The 23,731-nt window shown below is 31.6% G+C and overlaps 1 protein-coding gene across 1 annotated transcript; it reads left to right on the top strand.

Annotated features, from left to right (window-relative positions):
- The first annotated feature begins 2,683 nt into the window (after window positions 1-2,683).
- LOC134684703 (retinal homeobox protein Rax-like) lies at window positions 2,684-22,191 on the top strand. The gene is made up of 4 exons (XM_063544008.1): window positions 2,684-2,846; window positions 20,503-20,690; window positions 21,099-21,215; window positions 22,015-22,191. The coding sequence occupies exons 1-4, from the start codon at window positions 2,690-2,692 to the stop codon at window positions 22,189-22,191; spliced, it is 639 nt and encodes a 212-aa protein (XP_063400078.1). The 5' UTR covers window positions 2,684-2,689.
- The last annotated feature ends 1,540 nt before the right edge of the window (window positions 22,192-23,731 follow it).

Genomic DNA, 23,731 nt, shown 5'->3' on the forward strand with positions numbered 1-23,731 from the left:
TTGAATTTTGTACAAAACCACAAGAGTCCCATTCGGCGCCCCGTATCCACAGGCACTTGTCTCAGAAAAAAAATATTCCTATATATACCTTCATGTTATATTAAGGTATATAGGATTATTTTTTTCTGAGACAAGTGCCAGAAATTTTTTTTCCTTTATACCTTAATGTTATATTAAGGTATACTAGTATAGGGATTATTTTTTTCTGAGACAAGTGCCTGTGTAGCCGTCAGATTAAATTACAAGTTTTTTAGAAGAATGCTTTCAATAGAATCTGCAAGACCCCCCTTCCCCTAAAAAAACGAACTATATTTTTAACAGGTCCATTATATATCATAATTTATGTAAAAATGCATAGGGTAATCTTGAATAATGAGCTGCAGTAGGAACGTGTAAATCACTAGCGGTGAGTGGAGCGAGGCGAAACATTTTTTGGGCGATTTCGTGGTAAATAAATACATATTTTTTCAGTATTTTTGTTGAATTATAAGCTATATATATATAAATACACTTCAACGTACATTTTTTGATAACACTTGAACTTTGACAAAAAAAATCAGATATATTGTTCGCATGTTCGACACTAATAATATTTTCACATACATTTGGAAGTTTTTAACGACCTTGACTGGCTATACAGCCCTTGCGTGACGGTCGGTCACATATATAGAAATAACCAACAATTTTGTTCTAACATCAAATACTAGTACACAAATTAAATAAATACTGTGAATTTTAGTGTAATATAAAAAAAAGAAGATGTGGTATGATTGCCAATGAGACAACTATCCACAAAAGACCAAAATGACACAAACATTAACAACTATAGGCTTCTTTTATCCTCTGCGTATTATTACTTTTTGGTTGTTTTCTACATTGGCTAGATGTATATACGGAGTGGGTTGAGATCTATAGAAAACCCTGTTTAACCATGTTAACCCCGTCACAATTTTGCACCTGTCCCATGTCAGGAGCCTCTGGCCTTCGTCGGTTGAGTTTTGTATAATTTTTAATTTTAGTTTCTTTTATATATTTCGGAATTTAGTATGACGTTTATTATCACTGAACTAGATAAGTATATTTATATAAATACTAGTTTTCTCGTTTGAATTGTTTTACATTGTCATTTCGGGCCCTTTTATAGCTGACTATGCGGTATAAGCTTTGCTCATTGATGAAGGCCGTACGGTGACCTATAGTTGTTAATGTCTCTGTCATTTTGGTCTCTTGTGGACAGTTGTCTCATTAGCAATCATACCACATCTTCTTTTTTTATAGAAGACATTTTTGTTTATTGGTCAGCTTAAGCACGCATCCGGGTGCGGGATTTGATCGTTGTATTGATGACCTGGTTTCGGCTCTTTGGTCGGGTTGATGTCTCTTTGTCATATATCCCGTTTCCATCCTCAATGTTATACTTAACAATATACTATTGTGTTAATTAAATCAAAAGACAAGGCCTTTGTTTTTCTCAAAGAATACCCCAGACCTTCTACTTATAGAAAAAAAAACAATGAATAAACAATAAAACACTTTCGAGATTCTAACATATGCGAGGGGCCTGATGGGTTATTTTTACTATCGTGATCAGTTTGAAAGAAAAACTTACATGGTCCTGACTTCAACAGGCACATACAGAATGTGGTTGGTTTAATCTAGTTTGCTAGCGCCAAACTTTCCCCTTACCTGTAACAGAAGTGTTATAGTACAACATGAGAGCAAAATATAAAGATCAGTTTAAATAGCCAGATCAATACGAAGCAAAAAATACATGCATTTATACATTTCCACAAAAAAAATCAACTCGTGAATCGTGATGAGACCCCACCCCACACCCATCAGGCCCCAGTTGCATATATATACATGTGCGGCTTAAAGAAGTCCTTTTTGCCAACCAAAATATCAATTCTGTTCCTCTGATCTGGCAAACGTTAAAAAAAATATCAGCATAGAACAAAATATACAAACTTATATCATCGGAGTTATATAGACAGCATATAATATTTGTCAAGTTCTAATATGACTGTTTTTATTTGTCCCTTGATGCCCTCGTCTTTTGTTGACTCTATGGGATGTTGCTCTAAAATACTAGAAAAAAATAATCCTGGTCCCTTTAGTACAGACATTTACTTATAATGACATAACAATTAATAAATATTAATATAGAATTGTGTCATGCTTTCTCTTTTCGTCTTATTTAAGAATATAATATTTATTACAATTATACCGCCAGTTTGCCATAAAACTGGTTTAATTGCAAATCCATACAAGGACGGTTAATTACCAACATCATCTTAACACTGTTTGACTAAATTTCTAATCCAACTCTTCTCAATAATTAAAGCAATGAAATATAATGTATTGAAAGTTAATTTCCCATATAAAGGAAGAGTTCTCGGATCAAATATCCTCATGGAAGCCATATATTCATAAGGTAAAACGCGTCCTCTTCTTACTTGACATGAGCAAGAAGCACTGAACAAAAATTATTTGTTGTAATATTCCTCTTAATTTCTAAATTTATGTATTTGAAATGTATCTGCTATAACTTGTTTATGATATGGAGGATATTAAATACAATTCTTAAGGTTTCCAAATGTGGGTTCTTGTAATGAAATTATTTGATTTAAAATTATAACATTAGGAACAAAACTTCTACTCCTCGGTCAGTTTTGCTCGATAGTATGATATGATGAGTGACCATGAAGAAAGTCTTGGTTCTGGGGGAAATATTTCAGTTGACCTTAGTGTTCCTGATCAAAAGATTCCCGAAGATGAACTTAAATTTTCAATAAGAAACATTTTACAACTGGTCGATAGCGACAAAACTTCAACAGTGCAAAAAGGTAAGGAACATTTCTTCTTCCTATTTTAAATTTCAGTTATAGTTCAAACAGCTGTGAATTTGAAAGATTTTTTTGATAAAAAATAATGCGTGACTTACAATTTAACGCCTTTAAAGATCACCCAAATGCCATTAGGGTAATGCACAAGGAGCAATTAACACCGAGTGAAAACATATCCACAAGTTTGAAAGGTATGCACAAGGAGCAATTAACACCGAGTGAAAAACATATCCACACGTTTGAAAGATCACCTTAATATTAGTATGTTAAATTCGTTTTTAAAGGCTATTTTTTTCTCTCTTATTATCTCCAAATGTGTGCGGCGGACGTGGTCAATTAACATTAAATTCATCTGGGGGAAATACAGCAATATTTACGCAAATACTGGTTTACATATCTTTAATATATGTCAACTGTTTTTCTTTGTGAAGAAAGGGACATTAGAAATAGGTCAACAACCCAACGACACAAATGGATCATTGATCTATAATTGTAAATGTTTGTGTCATTTTTGGTATTTTGTGGATAGTTGTCTCATTGGCAATCATACCACATCTTCTTTTTTACATTAAGCGTCAACCGAAAATTGTTTTATACGTCGAGTCTTTAAACAGTTGTGAATAAATACAGAAATTATACCAAAGATTTTAAAACAATATTTAATTGACTTATTTTGCCTCTGAACAAGAAATGCTATATGCGCCGAAAACAAAATGTGAGATTTGAGATAACACATAAGGACAGGCATACGAGCAAACAGGGAAGTAGTGATATCGTTGAGATTCCATGTGCAATACCCGTTGTAATCTCACCAGTTTACTAACGAAAGGTATCTGCTGATATAAAAAAATTCAAGCAGTTGCCTATAATTGCATAAATCCACCTTTGAACTTTGGTAGATAGTTGTTTCAATCACACTGATACCGTATTTCATATAGTGCTATATGTATACAGTAACACTTTCATGTCGATAGCTGAACCTGAAATAGGATTTCATATAGTGTTTTCAATTAAACTGATCTTGGACACAATCATGTGCACAATAATAATCAAAATAGAATGTCAATGCAGAAAAACAAAAGACACATTAATTTTATTTTATTCAAACGACATATTGAAATTGATAAAGAATGATAGGAATATACCATCTTTAGAGATAAAACTAATAGGGAAGCACTATCTTAAAACGTGTTAGTTTTCTTCATATCATAAGATTCATATTATAAAAAAATGAATGCAATGGATCCGAACTTCCACAAATAACTATATTTATTTTGAATAACGGGTATTCAACGTCCCGTGGGAAATATTACAATGATATTGGGCAGATAATATGTTACTGAAAATAAGATATGAACCCTGCTTCGTGTAATGTGCGCAAGATCAATTGACTCACTAAGCCGGCTTATTGATCAGATCAGAAAAGTTCGTAAAACAAAAAAATGTGTAACGTTTCTTAAAACAAACCAGTTGTACAAGGTAACATTCGCCAGGGAAAAATAAGTCACCTAACAAGTAGATATAGGAAGAAGTGATATGAGTGCCAATGAGACAACTCCAGTCCATTCAAATAACAATTTATAAATTAAAGTAAACCCTTATAGGTCAAGGTACGGCCTTTAACACGGAGCCTTGGCTCACACCGAACAACAAGCTATAAAGGGCCCCAAAATTACTAGTGTAAAACCATTCAAACGGGAAAACCAACGGTCTAATCTATATAAATACACAATATTTTGATGTTTTGAAATTGAAGAAATCTTTCGTATATGATAGACACTATACTTGATACTACATTTTCTATAGGAACTAGCAACTTTTAGATTTTGACTGTAAAGTTAACACCAATTAATGATATCTATATATTTGTGTTATAAAGGGTTTTTTTAATATTGCATTCATTACACTTCACCATTGTTGTAAGAAAACTACTGATGATAAATAAATGTTGATGAAAGTTTATTATCTTGAATTTATTACTATTTTTCGAATGCAAATATGTACAGTCCATCGTTTCTCAATTTTTATATAAATTATACCGTTGGTTTTCCGTTTGAATGGTTTTACAGTCCTATATAGAATGTTTGGTAAAGTTTAGATTTTGGAACATAGTAGGTCGTTTCTGGAAAAAACGAACGATTCATGCTTGAATGTCCTCTTTATGTCATGTTATAATGTGTAAGCCATTAATAGTATTGAAATTGATCTACAAATTTCATATTTGTAAAAACAATATTAGCATTCATTTTTGTGCTTCTTTTTCCAATTTTTTTAATGATATGTGTATTTAATACTAGAACCGCTTTTTTAATTGCCTTTTGTCATCAATATACGAGGGTGTTGATGGGAGTTTACAGAAAAGAGAATAATAGAAAAAAATATAAAGAATGAGAGAAAAATGGAGATTTTAAGAATACAGAATAACGAGATGCTAAAGTAAAAGAATAGAAAAAAATACGTAAAAATTGAAGGATAGAAAATAAGGGCCAAATCCAGACCTTCATATACATCGTGTATTTCTATAATGTTAAACTCAATGCATTCTCTACTTATTGTCGATTTAACAATGAAATAACACACATTAGTAACACTTGTATCGTATCATCGGGCATTCAAAATGTTAACGAAGTACATACTGACGGCGTGCACAAAGTTGACGGCCACTGTAAAATGCGTTTTTAAGAGTAGCTTTATACAACCGTGTTAAACATATATTTTATATAGGAAGGTTTTTTTATGATAAAATGTTTAGAGCCAGCTATACAACTCCACATAATTAATAAGATTATCAAAATTAAATCTATAAAGAATGAAATGAACATGAAAAAAAACGGCAAACATATGTGTAACTAGTAACATTGAATAATAATAAAGTATAGTTTTTGACCTGAATTTGGTAAAAATTCAACGTATATTCCTGCATTTTCATACAATATTTTTTTCCGTATTCGGACTATGACATCATACGATCCTCATCTAAAAAAATAAAAATCGGCCATTGTGAATGACTTTGGAATGTAGTTAGTTATGTGTAAGAAGTACTAATTTGGAAGGATTAATATTAGCAAATGGAAGAATCGGTGAAAAAATATGTACTTGCTATTATTTTTTTATTTCGAAATGACTCGATATTCCAAATGTGTATAACAAGAGGTTTAAAAAGATCTGCAAAATATGAATGATTCGATAGTCCAGGCCGAAAATCTTATTTTTTTAAATGTCCAGCGATTATGTTACAGTTTAAAGAAATGACGTTTTAAGGCTATTTTCTGAAAAGGGTCTACGATATAGTCGCTTTTTCATTCCTTTACACCGCTCTTAGTATGTATTTAATTAGATTTTCAGAATGTGCATTTGCTGTACTTTGTTTTTCGAAAAAAATTAAACATGCTGTACGTTTATTTTTAAAATTATGTGATAAACTACGTGTCCAGTTTGTTTGTTACGCTTACGTTTTCTGGGGGGAAAAGCCGACGTCGTATATGATTTTAGCTATTTGAATACGTTTGTGGACTCAGCTTTGTGCACGCCGTCACTAGAAACCAAAAGGCTAGAATATCCAAATTACATTTTTTTTAATCTTCCACGCTCAGTTCGTCAATTTTTTTAGTTTTTTTTTTTTATTATTTGAAATACGACTGTTGAACCTGAGTTACTTCCCTTTGTCCACAGAAGAGAATAGCAAAGGAAAAATCGTTTATAGGTCTTTTTCACTGTTTATGGAATCTCAATCCAACAGGAATTAGTGCTAACAATATATATATATTTTTTTTTCGAAACCAAAACACCACGTATTGTCAAGCTGATTATGTAAAATGTGAGAGTCAAAAATTAATTTTATTTTGGTTCAATAAATTTAAAATTAATTATTGTCATATAATATATTAAAACAATGACAACGTATACTCATGTTGTCGTATGAATACACAACGTCAGAGTGGGCGTGTCGCCATACAAAATTGACAACATTGAAAATAAAAGTAATACTTTTAACCAATCAGAAGACAGTAAATACACCAAATTTATTTATTCACGAAATGAAACTATTCAGATAAAAGCCAACGGTACAGGGCTGTATAGCCAGTCAAGGTCGTTAAAAACTTCCATTTGTTGTTCAGATAAACTATTATTGACATTAAGATTGAGTAACAGTGAAAGTAAACATTTGAGGAATGGTAGGAGAGGATACCATCCCGAATTATTTATTAAACTCCGAGTACCTATAGGTGAATCAGTGAGGTGAAAATCCCAAATTCCCGTAATACTAAGGCTCAAAACCACTACGTTCCGAAAGAAGGACCGTATGTCCCTCAAATATGCAAGTCGGACGATAATTATAACCTTTAAAAAGATCACGAAAAAAACCCCAAAAGGGCAAATTGCCAATAAAATAATCACTCGAATAAGAATAGACAACACTATGCCAAGTAAGAAGATTGAAGACGGAGGGAAAAACAAGCAAGTCCAAGAGACCATAAACACTATATGTATAAAAAAAAAAAATCATGAGGCCAATATTGTGACTTCTAGGTGCCCTTTTTGTACTGCTAAAATAAAGTGTAATATTAATTTCATGTTAGATAATTATCAATTCCATTAACAACATATGACACATAGCCGTTAATTGAAATCGCGGTGAAGTACATTTAATCTTTTCATACTCTTATAGCGGTCAAAGATCGTACACATGCAAAATCCAGCTTTACAAAATGGACACGAACAGCTAAGTAACTTATGAAAGTTGTAATTATAGAATTTAGATGAATACAAACAACAATACATTAGAAAATTCAAATACATTATAGTTACAAAGAGTTGAGAATATTACATGAAAAATCGTAGTGAAGTACATTTAACCTTTTCACACTCGTATAGAGGTATATAAGACACAGAAAAGATCGATAGACATGAAAAATCCAGCTGTAAACAAATGGACACGAACATCTAAGTAATTTGTCAAACTTTAAGTTGTAATTATAGAATTTTTATGAATACAAACACTAGTACATTAGAATATTTTAATTCATTTGTAACAAAGAGTACATAATTTTTGGTTTGATGTTTTTAACAAAAAGGCATTCATGGATCTACAATTTGTCGATACCTGTAACTTGGCATTGCACAAGGTCATGTTTTTCTCTGGCTGTTTATGACGTCTTTACACTAAATCCATTGTATGTTGGATGTGTACGGATTGAGTGTTTAGTCTTAGAGGCATGATTTTTATATTAGTTGTTAGTGGCTTTGAACTAGCTGTCATATAACTGCGAGTACTCTCAGATCTGTTCATTGTGTCTTTTTGTGTCGGGATTTATAAGTACCCGGCCACGTCCACTTGTATATTTTGTCTATCTAATGAGTTAAGCCTTTTTCAACTTTTTTTTGTAGTTCGTTCTTATGTTGTACTGTTATACCGCTGTCCCAGGTTAGGGGGAGGGTTGGGATCCCGCTAACATGTTTAACCCCGCCACATTATTTATGTATGTGCCTGTCCCAAGTCAGGAGCTGTAATTCAGTGGTTGTCGTTTGTTTATGTGTTACATATTTGTTTTTCGTTCATTTTTTTTACATAAATAAGGCTGTTAGTTTTCTCGTTTGAATTGTTTTACATTGTCTTATCGGGGCCTTTTACAGTTGACTATAAGGTATGGGCTTTGCTCATTGTTGATGGCCGTACGGTGACCTATATAGTTGTTAATGTTTGTTTCATTTTGGTCTTTTGTGGATAGTTACCTCATTGGCAATCATACCACATCTTCTTTTTTATATTATAATATTCAAATATAACGTAAGTGACCATTGTAACCATTAAATATCTATTTTTCACTCAAAATGTCAATTTACAAGGTAATATTTTAAGGAAACGACCATTTAAGTTCAAGGAAGATTATGGATTTTTCCTAAAATATATTTTGATCCTCAATTTGATGGAAAAAAAATCTGGTCAAGCACATGACAATAAAAAATATTCTAAATGCAGATTTTACCCAAACCTTATGGCATAAAATTTTGAAAAAAGAAAGTATTTTATCTATAGGGTAAAAAAACTAAATAAATTTGTTCGCGCTTTGTGCGGATAAAATTCAGACTCAGATAAAAATATATCCCCTGAAAGTAAAATAGTTGCTTCCTCATCATATCTAATCTTATCTAAGGGTCCCATGCACCAAACAGCCAGTGTTTCCATAGTTGCATGATTAAATGATTATATAATGTCCATATAGCATGCATGCAATTGTACATATTTATTTATAAAGTTTTTGATCGTATTATTAATATTGTTACTTTCTACTAATTTAATGTTTATGAAATATTTAAAACCACACGAATCACCACGGATTTTTCTACTCCCATGCATATGCGACCTTAGACAATTTTGACACAATCTTGTGGATTTTTTAATCCTTCCTTATAATTGACTTTGACTTTACATTGTTCGGATTAGAGCCCAATTGTTATAGACCAAACTCGAGTCTTGCGTAATAAATTATAAACCTGTTGTCTTTGATGATTTTCTACAACTTTCATTATAACACCAGTAAACGTTGTATGCAGATAATTTCAGCTGCTCTGATGCCCTTACGTGGACTTTGCTGTTCTGTCTAGGTCCAATTTGGTGATAAAACCTTTTACTTATTCATGTATTATTTGTTTCAAAGTTTTAGCGCTCGGCGCTTAAAATGAAGTAGGCAAGTCTAAACAGTTTCGTTTCCATAGAACCTTATGTACATTTCAATAAACTCATCATATATACCAGGATTGAAATTTTATATTTACGCCAGACGCGCGTTTCGTCTACAAAAGACTAATCAGTGACGCTTAAATAAAACAGTGTTCAAAAAGACCAAATGAAGTTCGAAGTTGAAGAGCATTGAGAATTAAAAATTCCTTAATTTATACTTATGAACATATCAATGATAATTCAAGTCAAAACAGAAGTGATGACTACTGGGCTGAGACATATGTACTTTTAGAGATATGTGTGTTTCTTCTACGAACAGATGCTGTGAGTTAGAACTTTCTTCATCGAAGGTATATTGACTCCTAAATTAATTGTTATAAAAAGCAAGATTTCCTTCCGATGACCGTTTGCTCTATCAATAAAAGCTGGCAACCACGATAAAGCTAAATGTTTCAAGTGTGGTTAAATAAAGAATGACTGTACTAATTTTTCTGTCTATGAAATAACATAAAAAATTTGGTGCTCACTGAATAACGCGCGTAGCGGGTTATTTAACAGTGTGCACCACATTTCTTATGTAAAAAATATTACAGTCAATTCTTAGAATTTAATTTTAAATTCCATTTTAAATCGTAGAAAACCATGAAAAAACGTTGATGACGTCACGGTCACATGACTAAATTATGTCTATGGGTTCATAACAAAATAACGTCAGCCAATCAGAAGACGCGTTACATCCACAATTAAATTATACACCAATAATTAATAAATCAATGAATCTCATTACACGTTGTAAGCTGCCTCATTGACAAATTCATCAAGGGGGTATTATGGAAATATCATTTGTAATTTAGGCATTCACACATTACTGTCGTATTAACGCCAATCAACACGATTACTTAAAAGGAGAAGGTTCATTCAGAGTTTACATCTAAATATTAGAAGAATTCAAAAGTCCTGGATTGAAAATCCCTACGTCAATTTTAAGTTCCCAAATGCCAAAGATGAACTATATAATCAGAAATGTGTCAACGTTTTTACAAGACCTTTTAGAGCCGATTTCATTGAGTGTGTCGCTAAATATTCTTGACTGGGATTTTCTTAATAAATTAAAGCTAGCTAAACCTCTCACTTGTATAAAATTTGCATCAAATTCCATTATATACAATGATGTGTGAACAGAACAAACGAGCCTCTGGCCTTTGTTAGTCTTGTATTATTTAAATTTTAGTTTCTTGTGTAAAATTTGGAAATTAGTATGGCGTTCATTATCACTGAACTAGTATATATTTGTTTAGGGGCCAGCTGAAGGACGCCTCCGGGTGCGGGAATTTCTCGCTACATTGAAGACCTGTTGGTGACCTTCTGCTGTTGTGTTTTTTTATTTTGGTCGGGTTGTTGTCTCTTTGACACATTCCCCATTTCCATTCTCAATTTTATAAAAGGTAAAAAATGTCAATAAAGGGGGTACAGCAGTCAACATTGTGGTATAATCCTCATCACTATAAAAACAAACAAATAAGTAACAAAGAAGCACAAAATGGTATTTAGACCCAGTACTTTAGCAAAAGTTAAATACAAGAATACACAAATTTACGATAGTACAATTAAAACACAATGGCGGGATACATATGTACAGAGCCATGCCATATATGGGCGTTTTTTTCAATAAAAACGTATTTTCTTGTCCCAGCCACTTTAAAAAAAAAATGAGTTTGATCTTTGCAAGTAAAATTTTGTGTAGTCAGTACATTGAATTAGATTTAACATTGTTAAGCAAAGAAACAGTTTATTTTTAGATGGATTGATAAGATATTGATTCCTGAATGGTCCAAAACAACCAAAATGGCATGTCCCTAGACCGCCTCTTCAACATTCATACTCTAAAATATCGTAAAAAAATGAAGAAATAAATGTTATTTTAACTTTACATAAGTTCTTTAATAATTCAAAAGTATGTTCAGAGCCAACATATTTTAACAAACAGCTTCAATATAGGTTTTTATTAATTTCAGAAGGTGTGTCCCTAACAAAATGTCCACTACGAAACGAAGTCATTAAAAATTGCCAATAAACAGTTTTATAGAATCAATGTAATTTTTGTTTGCAAAAGATATAAACATTTGGGTCTTACAAAAGAAGTGATGCTCTTATAACGACAATTAAATTGTTGGTAAGAAAAAATTAGCACATCAAATGGACCAGAGTGATACCGTATTTTTGTTAATGTCCAGTTACGAAACGGGTCAAATCTCCTTCAGGATCTGGTTTTAAAATTATGAAAAAAATATCAGTGTACAGCTTGATAATTGCTTTGATGAATACAACCAGTCTTGTTACTATTGCAATATAGGGATTGTGGGAAAAAACAACAACATGCGAATACGTCCCTTACGAAACGGTCCCATACGAAACAAGTATGGGAGAAAAAACGTTTCGTAGTGGACACTACCACTGCCATGCAGTCTTTTTTTAATCTTTTTTTTTCAATTATATTCGTGCAAAACAAATAACAAGGGTTAGTTTCATGTATTTTTTATTATGTTTTTATTAACATATAATAGGGTTGATGTCAACAACGAAACTTTTTGTCCACTACGAAACGCATCAAAATGTCCACTACATTACATGAGTTGAACCTTCATATATGAAGTACTGTCTAATCTTTATCGATAAAAATGGTTTTCCAATTCAGAAAAAAATGATAAACAAACTCGAATGTCTATAGGAAACATTTAAAATTGCAAAAAATGTGTGTTTAGAAGAAGTTTCATTTTTGTCCCCTACGAAACAGTACACAAATTATGAAAATAATATCATTCTAAAGAATATTTAAGATTGCACTTTTTGTTTACAAACAGGTCTATTATAGAGGTATTCAAAATAACTCTTGAAATTAAATTTTAGACAAGTTGATTTTCCATTTTTTTTAGGTCTGAAAGGAGTAGGGGCTTTAATGGCCTAAAATGGCCCCACATTTACAAGATAATAAAAATTCTAACAGAGCAGATTTTTCTCCATAAATTATTAGAATATGAGTAAATGATTTAAAAAAAATGTTTTTATTTAACTAAAAAAGGTTCAATGACGTCACAATGGTAGGTGCAAATGACGTCATAATTGGGAAAATAAGCAAAAATACCGAAAATTTGATGGTTTTTCTAAATTTTGACCACCGCACCATGCTTGCACCAATAAGAAATTTTAACATTTTGACAAGTTCATACATATCAAATTTCGGTTAAAAAATCTTTTTGGTGCAAGGTTGGTGCGATAGTTAAATTTATATTTTTCATAGCCAAGCGGAGCAATAAAAAGCTGAAATTTGCCATCCAAATTGGACCTTTTCATCTGACAAAGTTAAGTTTATACATTCTTATGCCTATAGAAACTTATTGTTTTGGTTTATGAATGAAAAGTGTATTCCTAATTATATTTCCGTAAGTTTATCTAGTTAAATTTCTTTAAAAAATCCGACAGCAATGAACTTCATGTGTTAGGGAGTCAATAACAACTTTGAAGGCATTTTTTTTTAATTATGAAATTTTAAATAGACCTTCAATATAACAAAATCTGTACATTTCTGATCTTTTTGCTAATTATAAATTCAAAATTTGTTGTTTGAATGGGGCAATCTTCTCTCTCTGGTATTAGGGTCAGATTCATGATTTATGTAACGAAAGGGGGGGGGGGGTACTTAAATTTCCATAATTGGTGAAAAACACGAGATTTATTTTGAAAATGAAACTACCTATATTCCAATTGGATGTGTCTTTGTGGGTAATGTGCATAGAGAACAAGTTCTATAAAATTTGATGGTAAAAAAAACGGAAACGGCATAAGGTAGACTATCCATATATCCGTATAAACACGTATATATATATAATTATATAAGTATGCCTGAGCCTGTGACAACTCTACAACAGATTTATCCATTGGATCACCAGCAGTGATGGTGATACATGGCTGTGTACATTATGTATATACAACTCGTCTAAACATCAACCCAACAATGTAAGATCTGTAAATTTGCAAATGTATATATATATGGATAATTGACCTTTCCATGCATAGAAACAAGAGCCTGAAGTCTGTAAGCATACTACATGTCTGTTACCTTTTTAAAGGTTATGTTTTGAATAGTTTTATAATCATGCGTAAAAATTAAGTGAAAGTTTTAAAATGTGACCCGGCTTTGTTGTTGAGCCCCATTTGTGGGCATTATGTTTTCTGGTCTATGCGTCTGTTCCTCCGTGCGTATGTCAGTCTGTTCGTCATGTTGTCCTTGTGTCTCGCTTCAGGTTTAAGTTTTTGGTCAAGGTAGTTGAATCTGACATCAGACTCAAAACTTTTTTGAAGTAAATTTTACTGTGTGTATTGTGTGTTTGATTTTTTTCTACTTTGCCTAGAGGTAAAGGGAGAGGGGGTTTGAGATTGCAAAAGTAACATGTTTAAATCTGCCGATTTTTTGGGCCTGTCCTAACCTAGGATTTCCTGGCCATTGTTAGTCTTGCAATTTGGGCATCCATGTACTAAAGACACATTCTTGTTTTCACTAATTTTCACGAATATATAATGAATATTGTCATGATGATCAAAGACAAAGTCATACGACACTAAGATGAGTGAAGGAGAAAAGTAAACTAGTCACATTGACAAAAACTACAATAAAACAAATTATATATGAGCCAGTCCATGCGAAAAGGTACAAAAACGAAAAATTTACGAAATTCTAAAAAGTGTGCATATAATTATTGGTAGTAGACTTGTGATTTATAAAACGCATTTACTTTTCCTCATATCATCAAGCTGTGGGCTACACGCACCTGCAAGTGCTGGGACCCCCCCCCCCTTAGTTTTATAAAAAATTTAATGAAATATTTCATAAATTTCAATCATTTTCAAAGTAAGGTTTAAATGGCTTGATTTGCCACTTGTTAATGTTAGCCCAGATAGCAGTGGGGATAAGGCTCTCGCTTATATATCAATATATATAATATCAATGCAATTAAACCGGGCAATGGTTCGAATCCCATTCAACTGAGGTTGATTTATATAATATTAAATAACTTAACTTAACTTAAATTTCAATTTCTAAAACACAAGATGAATTTCAATTTCTAAAACACAAGATGACATAGTTTTTGTATTTTCCCTCATGTTTTAATGTTGTCTTACTTTCTTTGAACCTGTAGAACTGACTGAAATTGTTGACTTTTGTCTCTGTATAGTATCGTAGTTTTTAAAGTTTCTGGTCGGTAAAGCATTAGTCAGGGGAACAAATGATTTTACTCTTGCTCACATACAAAAAATTTAGATATTTCTATGTCTTTTTCTGTTTTGATTGACAAATTCGGGATAGAATTGACAATTTTATGAATGTTTACATTAATGTAATTTTTATCGGATAAAACCGTTTTTCAAAAATACTATAACAAACTTTGATAACGTGTCCTGTAAAGTTTACCAAAAGGACTTTTTATACATGTACCTTTTCGCATGGACTGGCTCATATACATGTATATACATAATGAATATAGAAAAAATCTAAGAATACATGCAGATTTATTTGATATAGTAGCATGTTCCAGTTTTGTAATTCTATAGAATGATACGGTTATAGGTCTGGATGACTGAAATAGATAATAAAAATAAGATGAATTTCGAAAAGTCAACCCTAATGATCCTTTACATAAGTCTAGAGGGGGTGTTCTTCAATACTTAATTGATAGGGGTGCCGCCGGTTTGTCACCTTACCCAGTTTTACATTTTAAAAATATATACCTTTTCATGAATTGCGTAGGAAAAACAGTTATATCATATATATCTGATAGTTTTTTTAATTTTTCACTTATTCAAGTTAAAAAAAGGTGTAAATAGAAGTGCCCCCCTTCAACCCCAACCCCTTCCTGAAACATAACTACTGTCATGGAAATACACTGACTTTTGAAAACACCCTTTAATGCATGTGTCTGTATCTATTTATTTAAGATAATCAATATTAAGATTTCTTAGCGCTAAATGTGTCTTGTCTTTATATTATTCTTCTTGTCGCTGATAAGTGAGACCCCACCCAGCATCAGATGCACAATCTGTATATATCAGCAATACCCGGTGTTCTGTTTTGATTGTTGGTGTTTCAATATTGCTTTCCCCCTTAATATTTACCTTGGAGTTTGTTTCTTTTTACAATTTAGATCTTAAATTGCCTTTCTGTTTCAATATATTTAAAATTAAATCTTGTAAATAGAAAACAAATCGCGGTTGCCATGGGCACAGATGTGTTGCTAGGGAGAAACAACAGTGAATTTGGCAAAAATGTGCAATCAATTATGTAATATTTAAATAGTGTACAAGTGTAAAATTCACTACATGCTAAACAGGTTCAATTTCAAATATAGATATATTAAAGCTGTATAATAATCATATTTGATGAGTTTAACTCCGCCATTTTAGTGGTTGCTAGGCAACAGAATAAACGAGCTAGACTCAAAATTTGATTATTTTCAGAAGGTCTATGGTATAGACTTACAACATGACAAATTAAATGAAATTTGGGGGTGGGGCCAAAAATGGCCCTTATAGCCCCTAGTCCACGCTTAAGATTATTGAAAAACGCCCATATATGTATCAAAAAAACATAAAAGACACATGAACAAAGTACGTTAGCAATAACGAAAGACAAGCATACCAAAATGTTTTACCAAAGCACAATAACGGGATGTATAATCACAGAACAACGTCATACGTATCAAAGAAACATCAAAAGACATATAGACAAAGCACATTAGCAAAAATGAAAGACAAGAAAACAGGAAATATCACATAACAATAAAACAATGACGAGATGTACAAGTACCGAGCCACGTAAAATTGATACCAATAAAAGCAAACTAACAGTAAAAGTAATATAACTAATATAAAGAAAAGTAAAAAATTGTATAACACGTTATTAAGATGAGAAACGACGTTAGTACCCATAATCTATTCTTCAAGACCATCGTGCATTATTTGAGAAGTTGATACGGAATATTTATTAACAAGGACGTGTAAACTTTTTTATGTAGAATTGAGGTTACCATTAAGATATCTATTTGATTGTTGTATGAATACTGTAAACCATATCTCTTTTAAATTATCTGAATGAATATAAATCAAATTTGTTACGTAAGAGAATCTTAGGAAGACATATAATTTACAAACTTTCTCGTAATTTCCAGCAAATTTGGTCCCCACACGACTTAGAGATCAAAATTCATAAATAGAAAACAACGTAGTGAATCAGAATAGCATAGAGCTAAATGAAAATAATTTTATTAATTTGATGCAAATGAAGTGCCTAGCTGGATTGATCTTCACAGAAAGGACTAAAACCTCCACATTAGAAAAAGGTTTTATAGGTACTTGTAAATATGTTAGCTCAACATAGCTAAAATGAATATGAAAAGATTAGCCAAATCCACATACAATCAAATGTCTAAAGAACTTCTGAATTTGTCGACGGATGATCAAGGCGATCACCCCCAGTTTTTGGTGGGGTTGGTGTTGCTTAGTCTTTAGATTTGTATGTTTTGTTTGTTTGTCTTTTTATTTTTAGCAATAGCGTTGTCAATTTATTTTCAATCTATGAATTTGACTATCCCTCTGCATGGTATCTTTCGTCCCTCTTCTACACAACGATTTACTGTAAACGAATTTGACGCAATTTTATGTATACCACAACATTCAATACGTGGTTCAAATCTGTTAAAAGCTGCTGAAAATACGTTTTTAGACATAATTTCAAATTATACATATATACTATAACTGTAAACGTTTGGTTTTTGGTTAGAATGAATGTTTTATCTTTACCAATACTGAACATTGTGCAAGATAATCAAAACTGCAGTTTTTAGACATTTCAGACATTTTTAAGCCTTCAATTATTTTTAACATGACTCGATATAATTTGAAATACTGTTACAACCTTAAAGTACACCCAAGAAGCTATGAATCTGTAAAATGTAAAAAAAAAATGATAAGATTGAACGATTTTTGCCAATGAAGTAAGTTATCAGTAACTTGACCTTTTCTCTTTTCAAAACGTATGAAACAAACCTAACATTACAGCCTCACATCTGCTCATTTAAACACTGTCTATCTACCAATCAATAAAAATCACATCTGTATGGTCAGAAATACAAAAAAAATACACCATTACACAATTCTATATTATTTTCATTGTAAGGTTAAAATACATGAAATAATGCCATTACTAACGTAATCCAAATTTATACTTATTTTATAAATTTACATTTGTTATTCTGCGGTTTACATGTACTATTCTATTATTCAATTGTGTATTTTTCTGTCCCGCGTGGTTTTTGCTATTATTTGTTCTGTATTCCTTTCACGTAATGATGTTATTTTAGTGGTAATTTTAATATTGCCCTATCAGCGGAATGTTTGGCCAGCCATAACAACCAGGCTCAGCCTAATTTTCTTAAATTGTCATGTAACAAGTCAGGACAATGACAGCGGTTATCAAACACTGCGTTTCTATGTATGTTGGCGTTTGGTTTTGTAGCAGTTCAGTGCTTCTGTTCCGTTGTTTTCTTCATATAGTTGATGTGTTTTTCCCTCGGTCTTGGATTGTGATCGGATTTGTTTTCGTTTGATCGTTTCATGAATTTTGAGATGATATACTACTGTCGAACTGTCAAGATGTTTTTTTTTATTATATGACCTTTCGATTAACCTTTAAAAAAAGTAAAATATATTTAAAAACAAATGTTATTTCTTTATATTAAAATCTAGAAAAGAACACACGAAAGAGTAGATACCATGTTTATATGGTCCTGGTTCAGTGGTTACAAAACAGCATTTGTAGCAATGGTACCATGAGTCATAATCTTATCTTCTTTTTGAAATTATATGGAAAATTCTCCAAAACTGCCAAAGTATAATAAAGAGTGTAGTCAATAATTGAAATACATTCACTACAAAGACAAAAGTGACTTCCGTTTTGACTTAGAACAGTAGGTCAATGAATTGAAAAATAAATGATGAACATAAGTTTGAAATAATAGTTTTACAATTAAAATAGCAATCAATGTATTATTTTAAGTTGCAGTATAAAAACAATATAAGGTCAATGTCAGAAAAAATAAACCTTTTTGTTTTCGGCGCAAAACTGAGAAAGGACTCAGTAGAACCCCGCCCTTCCCCAGTTTATCAGCCTCATACAAAAAAATATATATTTTTGTGTCATTGACCTAATATTGTATATGCCTATGTCCATTTATTCCTGTCTCAAATCACATAACTTTTCCGTTAGCAGATGAAATAACTTTGCGTTGTTTAACCTCTGTCTGGTTTCATTCACCACGCATTTTTGTCTTTATTCACATTTGATATCTAAAACGAAAGAAAATATTCTGAGGATTTATATTAAATTGACATGACAAAGCAACACGTGTACGCACTTAAGTTTAATCCTTATATCAATACTGGTCTGTATCATATGTTGAAAATAGATCAACTTATCTTTTATATGAATCATTGTTAACATGGTTAACAAGTATTGACTTTGTTGAAAAGAGCATGGTATATATATAATAGCTGAACATTATAGTTAAATCTTATATCACAAGAAATATATATTATTATATAGGAGAAACTGACCAATGATACCAAACTTATCTAATTATTTTGATCTGAACGTCACTGGCGAGTCTTATGTAGACGAAACGCGCGTCTTGCGTAAAAAATATAAGGCTGGTTTGATAACTATTTACACCACTGGGTCTATGATCGATACTGTTGGTTAATGTTTCACCCGAGGGTATCATCACTCCAGTAGTCAGCACTTCTTCGGTTTTGACATGAATATCAAATATATTGTCGTACTTTTTTTCTATCAACATCAATTATTGCTTGTTATGATATTGAAATGCATTTCTTTAATAAGGGATTTAAACATTTAACCCTTTTATGTTTTACTACACAACAACAAGTGATAATCGTTTGCTACTGTATGCAAATAGTATTGAACGAACATTAATAAAGGTCTATTGTTGGTAGTCGTAATATGATCCAAGGGCATCGTTCTTCTTTTTCATTTTAATGTTTTGTCGTTTTCTGTCTCGTTCTATTGCATACTTTTATCGTTGTTGACTTTTGTTTTACAAATTCCTAAGAAATGTCTTTTCTTCAGATTTGTTTCTTTTTCATATGCCATTTGTACTTTCAAATTAAAAAAAAGCACAAGCTATTTTCTATGAACAATAAAGGCCTTTCAGAATAATCTCAATATCAATTGGTGTGCCCTAGCACGTTGTATACTCTATATAAATGTTTCTTGTAATCTTTAAACGGAAACTTCACATTTGTTATTTTACAGCCGTCACCATGGTCATGTTTTGATGACCATTTACATTTGCAATTTTTTTTTATGTAAATCACAGATATATTGATATTAATATATCTTGACAAACAAAAAACATATTTGAAAATGAAAACCCTTCCGCTCGCTATTTATTACCTTGCTGTTGTTGTGATCATATATGTTTTTACATACAAATAAAAAAAACGTATGTTTCTGGTGTAAACAATACTTTTAGATGAAAATATATTCACTATCAAAAATGTGTTCCAAACTTTGAAACCATTTTTCCAAACATCAAGAAAATTTATTATGTTTTCAAAAATTAAAATAATATGATTTTCTTTTCAGTCATTAAATCAATGTAATGAACAGATCTTGTATACTTTAAATGAAAATTGATATTGACTCTTAAACTAGATATATGGTCTTTTGAATAACAGTAAAACAAAATACAGTGTAAGATAGAAAAATACATATTTAATATTTGATCAAGGTAGGACCGATTTACCCTAATAGTAATATTATTTGTGTTACAAAGCGACACTTTCGAAATAAATTCTTCTCTATTGTGCTTCCAGAGTTTCAATTCTCTATTTATTATCTTTCAGAAACTGTATTAACACCAAAACCGTCACCAGAGGTTAAAGTATGTATTAAGAATAAACGTAACAGGACAACATTTTCCACGAGGCAATTGCAAGAACTTGAAAAAGTATTCAAAAAGACACATTATCCAGATGTTTTCCTAAGAGAAAGATTAGCATCAAAAGTTAAACTTCCAGAATCGAGAATACAAGTATGTCACATATACATGTATGCTGTGTAGAAATGACGTGTTTCCTGATGTCTGTTTTACTCATTTGTAAAGCATTTTTTAATTGTTTGTTCTTTAAAGAACAAACGAAAAGTAAATACAATAACATATTACATATTTGTTATAATTCCAAGTCCTTTTAATAGCTCTACTGGTCAAATTATTTGGGACAAACCAATTGTAAGGCTAAATAAAACTAAAGAAATCTATCCCTGAGGCAGAAACGACAAGTATTAAAAAAAACCTCAGTAATAGTAATACAATCGGACATTTAAAAAAACAACAGAATTTAATTCATGTTTGATTTTTAATTGAGTTTATCTTTTAACTCTTATATATATATTATTTTCCAGTATTCAAAACTGCACACAATATTGTTTGTACTTTAAGGTTTGGTTCCAGAACAGAAGAGCAAAGTGGAGAAAAAGAGAGAAGTTTTGTTCTTCTCCTAGTACCTTTTCGTGTAATCTTCAGTTTCCTGTCTGGAATTCTGGGAGAACTTTTATGGTAAATATTTGTTAAATTTTATAAATTGACATTTGTTATAATTTTTGATGTACATAAATAGTTTTTGTTCTAATGATTCTTGCTTGTGTAAATAGAAATACTAATTGTGCGTGATGTTTTGTGCTATTCATAAAGTTCTCGTAAACAACACAAACTACTAATTCGAAGAAGGACAAAGGAAAAAGAGGACGAAACATCAGCATCTGATACATCAATACACATTTCAAAAACCAGGAACGAGACTGTGGTTTCAGACGAGACAAAGAGTACATATTATGTATTATAAGTTATAATCTTTTATATAATTCTACATATATCCGTAGTAAAAAAATGTCCTGTAAAATATCATAGTTCAAGCGTGGTACAACTAGTACCAAAATGATAAGTTTGCATCTGAACATTATTACGTAAATCTGAGTTTTTTAGTGTTTCTGAACAAACAAAATGTCTGACATCTGATACAATTCCAAAATTGAGCCACTTATGAGTATACTTCTTTTGTTTCATACTTGCTTGCAAATAAGACACAACTCATTAAATGTATTAAATATATTTGTGAGGCTGTGGTATTGTACTTTTTTTTTTTACAAAATTCGAAAGGTATATAAAAATGGCACTGGTTTAAAAATTCAATGCACAGAGGGAAACATACTATATTGATAAAACTATCTCAGACTGTAATCGAAGTTAACTGATAACAAAAGGCATTTGAATTAATACTAATGAGAATATACTCCTCTTTATACGTATTTTAGCTACTTGATTAAACAATTTATATCTATTATATATCTTTTCTCAGAATCCGTATACACTGATGACTGCACAGTTGGATGCGACGACAAGAATTCCAATCCCTCACATATCTAGTTTATTTAAATATACTTCAGCCGTCAGACGGGAGAGTATGGCTACAAGAACTGATGCTGTTCAACACTGCCCACCATCGCCACAGACCTTGAAGAGTTTTAAAATCTAGATAAACAATATATAGTGCCTTAAGAACGGAGAATGATCGTCCTTGATAACTTAATTAAATATGAACAAAGTTCAGAAAATACATTTTGTGTTATCGGTTCTACCACATTAATTGATTACCTTGGTCGTATTTGGCAAAACATTGAGGATTTTGGTCGATCCTCGTTGCTCTTCAGTTTCGTTGTTTATCTGGTCTTTTCAACATTTTTCATTCGACCGTCAATAATGAGCTTTTTGTAGACAAAACAACTCGCCGCTGGCATATGCAATTTTTATCCTGGTATAAATGATGATTATATTTACTATAACGGGGTCGATGCCACTGCTGTTTTTTTTTCCTGTGGGGTATCACCAGCCAATAGTCAGCACTTCTGTGTTGACGTGTATTATCATAGATATGGTCATAATAATAAATTAACAATCTTTCGAAAGACGGAGGATTTTATTCCGAAGAAATTGAATACCTACGCTGTATTTGGCAATATTTTAGGATTTTTGCCTTCTCATTGCTTATTCTATTTAACCATTTGATTTTTATTAGTTGAGTGTAACGTCTGAGTCTTTGCATCCGACGCCGCCTCTGTTTAAGTATTCGATTTCCTTTCTTTTGTTCGTACTTTGATCTTTCTTCTTAATTTATTGATGAGACACGAAGACGGTAAACATGTAAAAAAAGGTCAACACTCAATTGAGGAAGATGTGGATAATTAGTTTATTCAAAGTTGGTAGATAGTGGGATGCTTTAAATACATGTACTTTAATTTAACATTAGTAACAATGCATTGAATTTGATTGAAACATGTCTTTTTGTAGTCTAGTTAAAATCAATTGCTTAGTATATTAATGTCATCCAAGATAAAAGTACTTTTATGAACCACATACTGGCATGTTTTGAATAACTCCCATTGATCATGAATGCTTGATTTATAAGTTATTTTTTGCAGCTCCCTTTGCCAAGGTTGACTTTTATGTTTGATACACTGAACTGCATTAAACTTTCTGTCGTTGTGGACCGGAGCGTTAAAACTCTAGGTTCTAGATCTGTTTCTAAAACATGTGTCGTTATAAAGAATGTTCATTATCACTGAACTAGTATATATATTTGTTTAGGGGCCAGCTGCATTGAAGACCTGTTGGTGACCTTCTGCTGTTGTCTGTTCTATGGTCGCGTTGTTGTCTTTTTGACACATTAACCATTTCCATTCTCAATTTTACTTTTTAAAACAATGAAAATTTATCCACTTTTATATTGCCTATCGTATATGCAACCACTTTAACATTACTCACCCACTTATAAGCAACTACAAACTAAACCCACCTATACTATGTGTTTCTACACTTCTTTATTTCTTCTAGATTTGATTTCAATAAACAAATATGCAAAAACATTACAAGCATGATTATTTCCTTTTCATATAATACCATTCACTAAGTAGAAATCTATACTGGCACGAATAAAATAATTAATTTCAATTGCTTATTTAATTTGAGGAATTCTTTTTGAGCTCTTCAAATCGGTTTGGTTAAAAAAAAGAGGCCAG

The sequence above is a fragment of the Mytilus trossulus genome, chromosome 9 (assembly GCF_036588685.1).
Source record: "Mytilus trossulus isolate FHL-02 chromosome 9, PNRI_Mtr1.1.1.hap1, whole genome shotgun sequence".
Taxonomy (NCBI): domain Eukaryota; kingdom Metazoa; phylum Mollusca; class Bivalvia; order Mytilida; family Mytilidae; genus Mytilus; species Mytilus trossulus.

Coding starts and splice junctions, on each gene's coding strand:
- LOC134684703 (XM_063544008.1), top strand. CDS start 2,690: ATGATGAGTGACCATGAAGAAAGTCTTGGTTCTGGGGGAAATATTTCA. Junction 20,691..21,098: donor TTCCAGAATCGAGAATACAA/GTATGTCACATA, acceptor TTGTACTTTAAG/GTTTGGTTCCAGAACAGAAG. Junction 21,216..22,014: donor ATTCTGGGAGAACTTTTATG/GTAAATATTTGT, acceptor ATCTTTTCTCAG/AATCCGTATACACTGATGAC.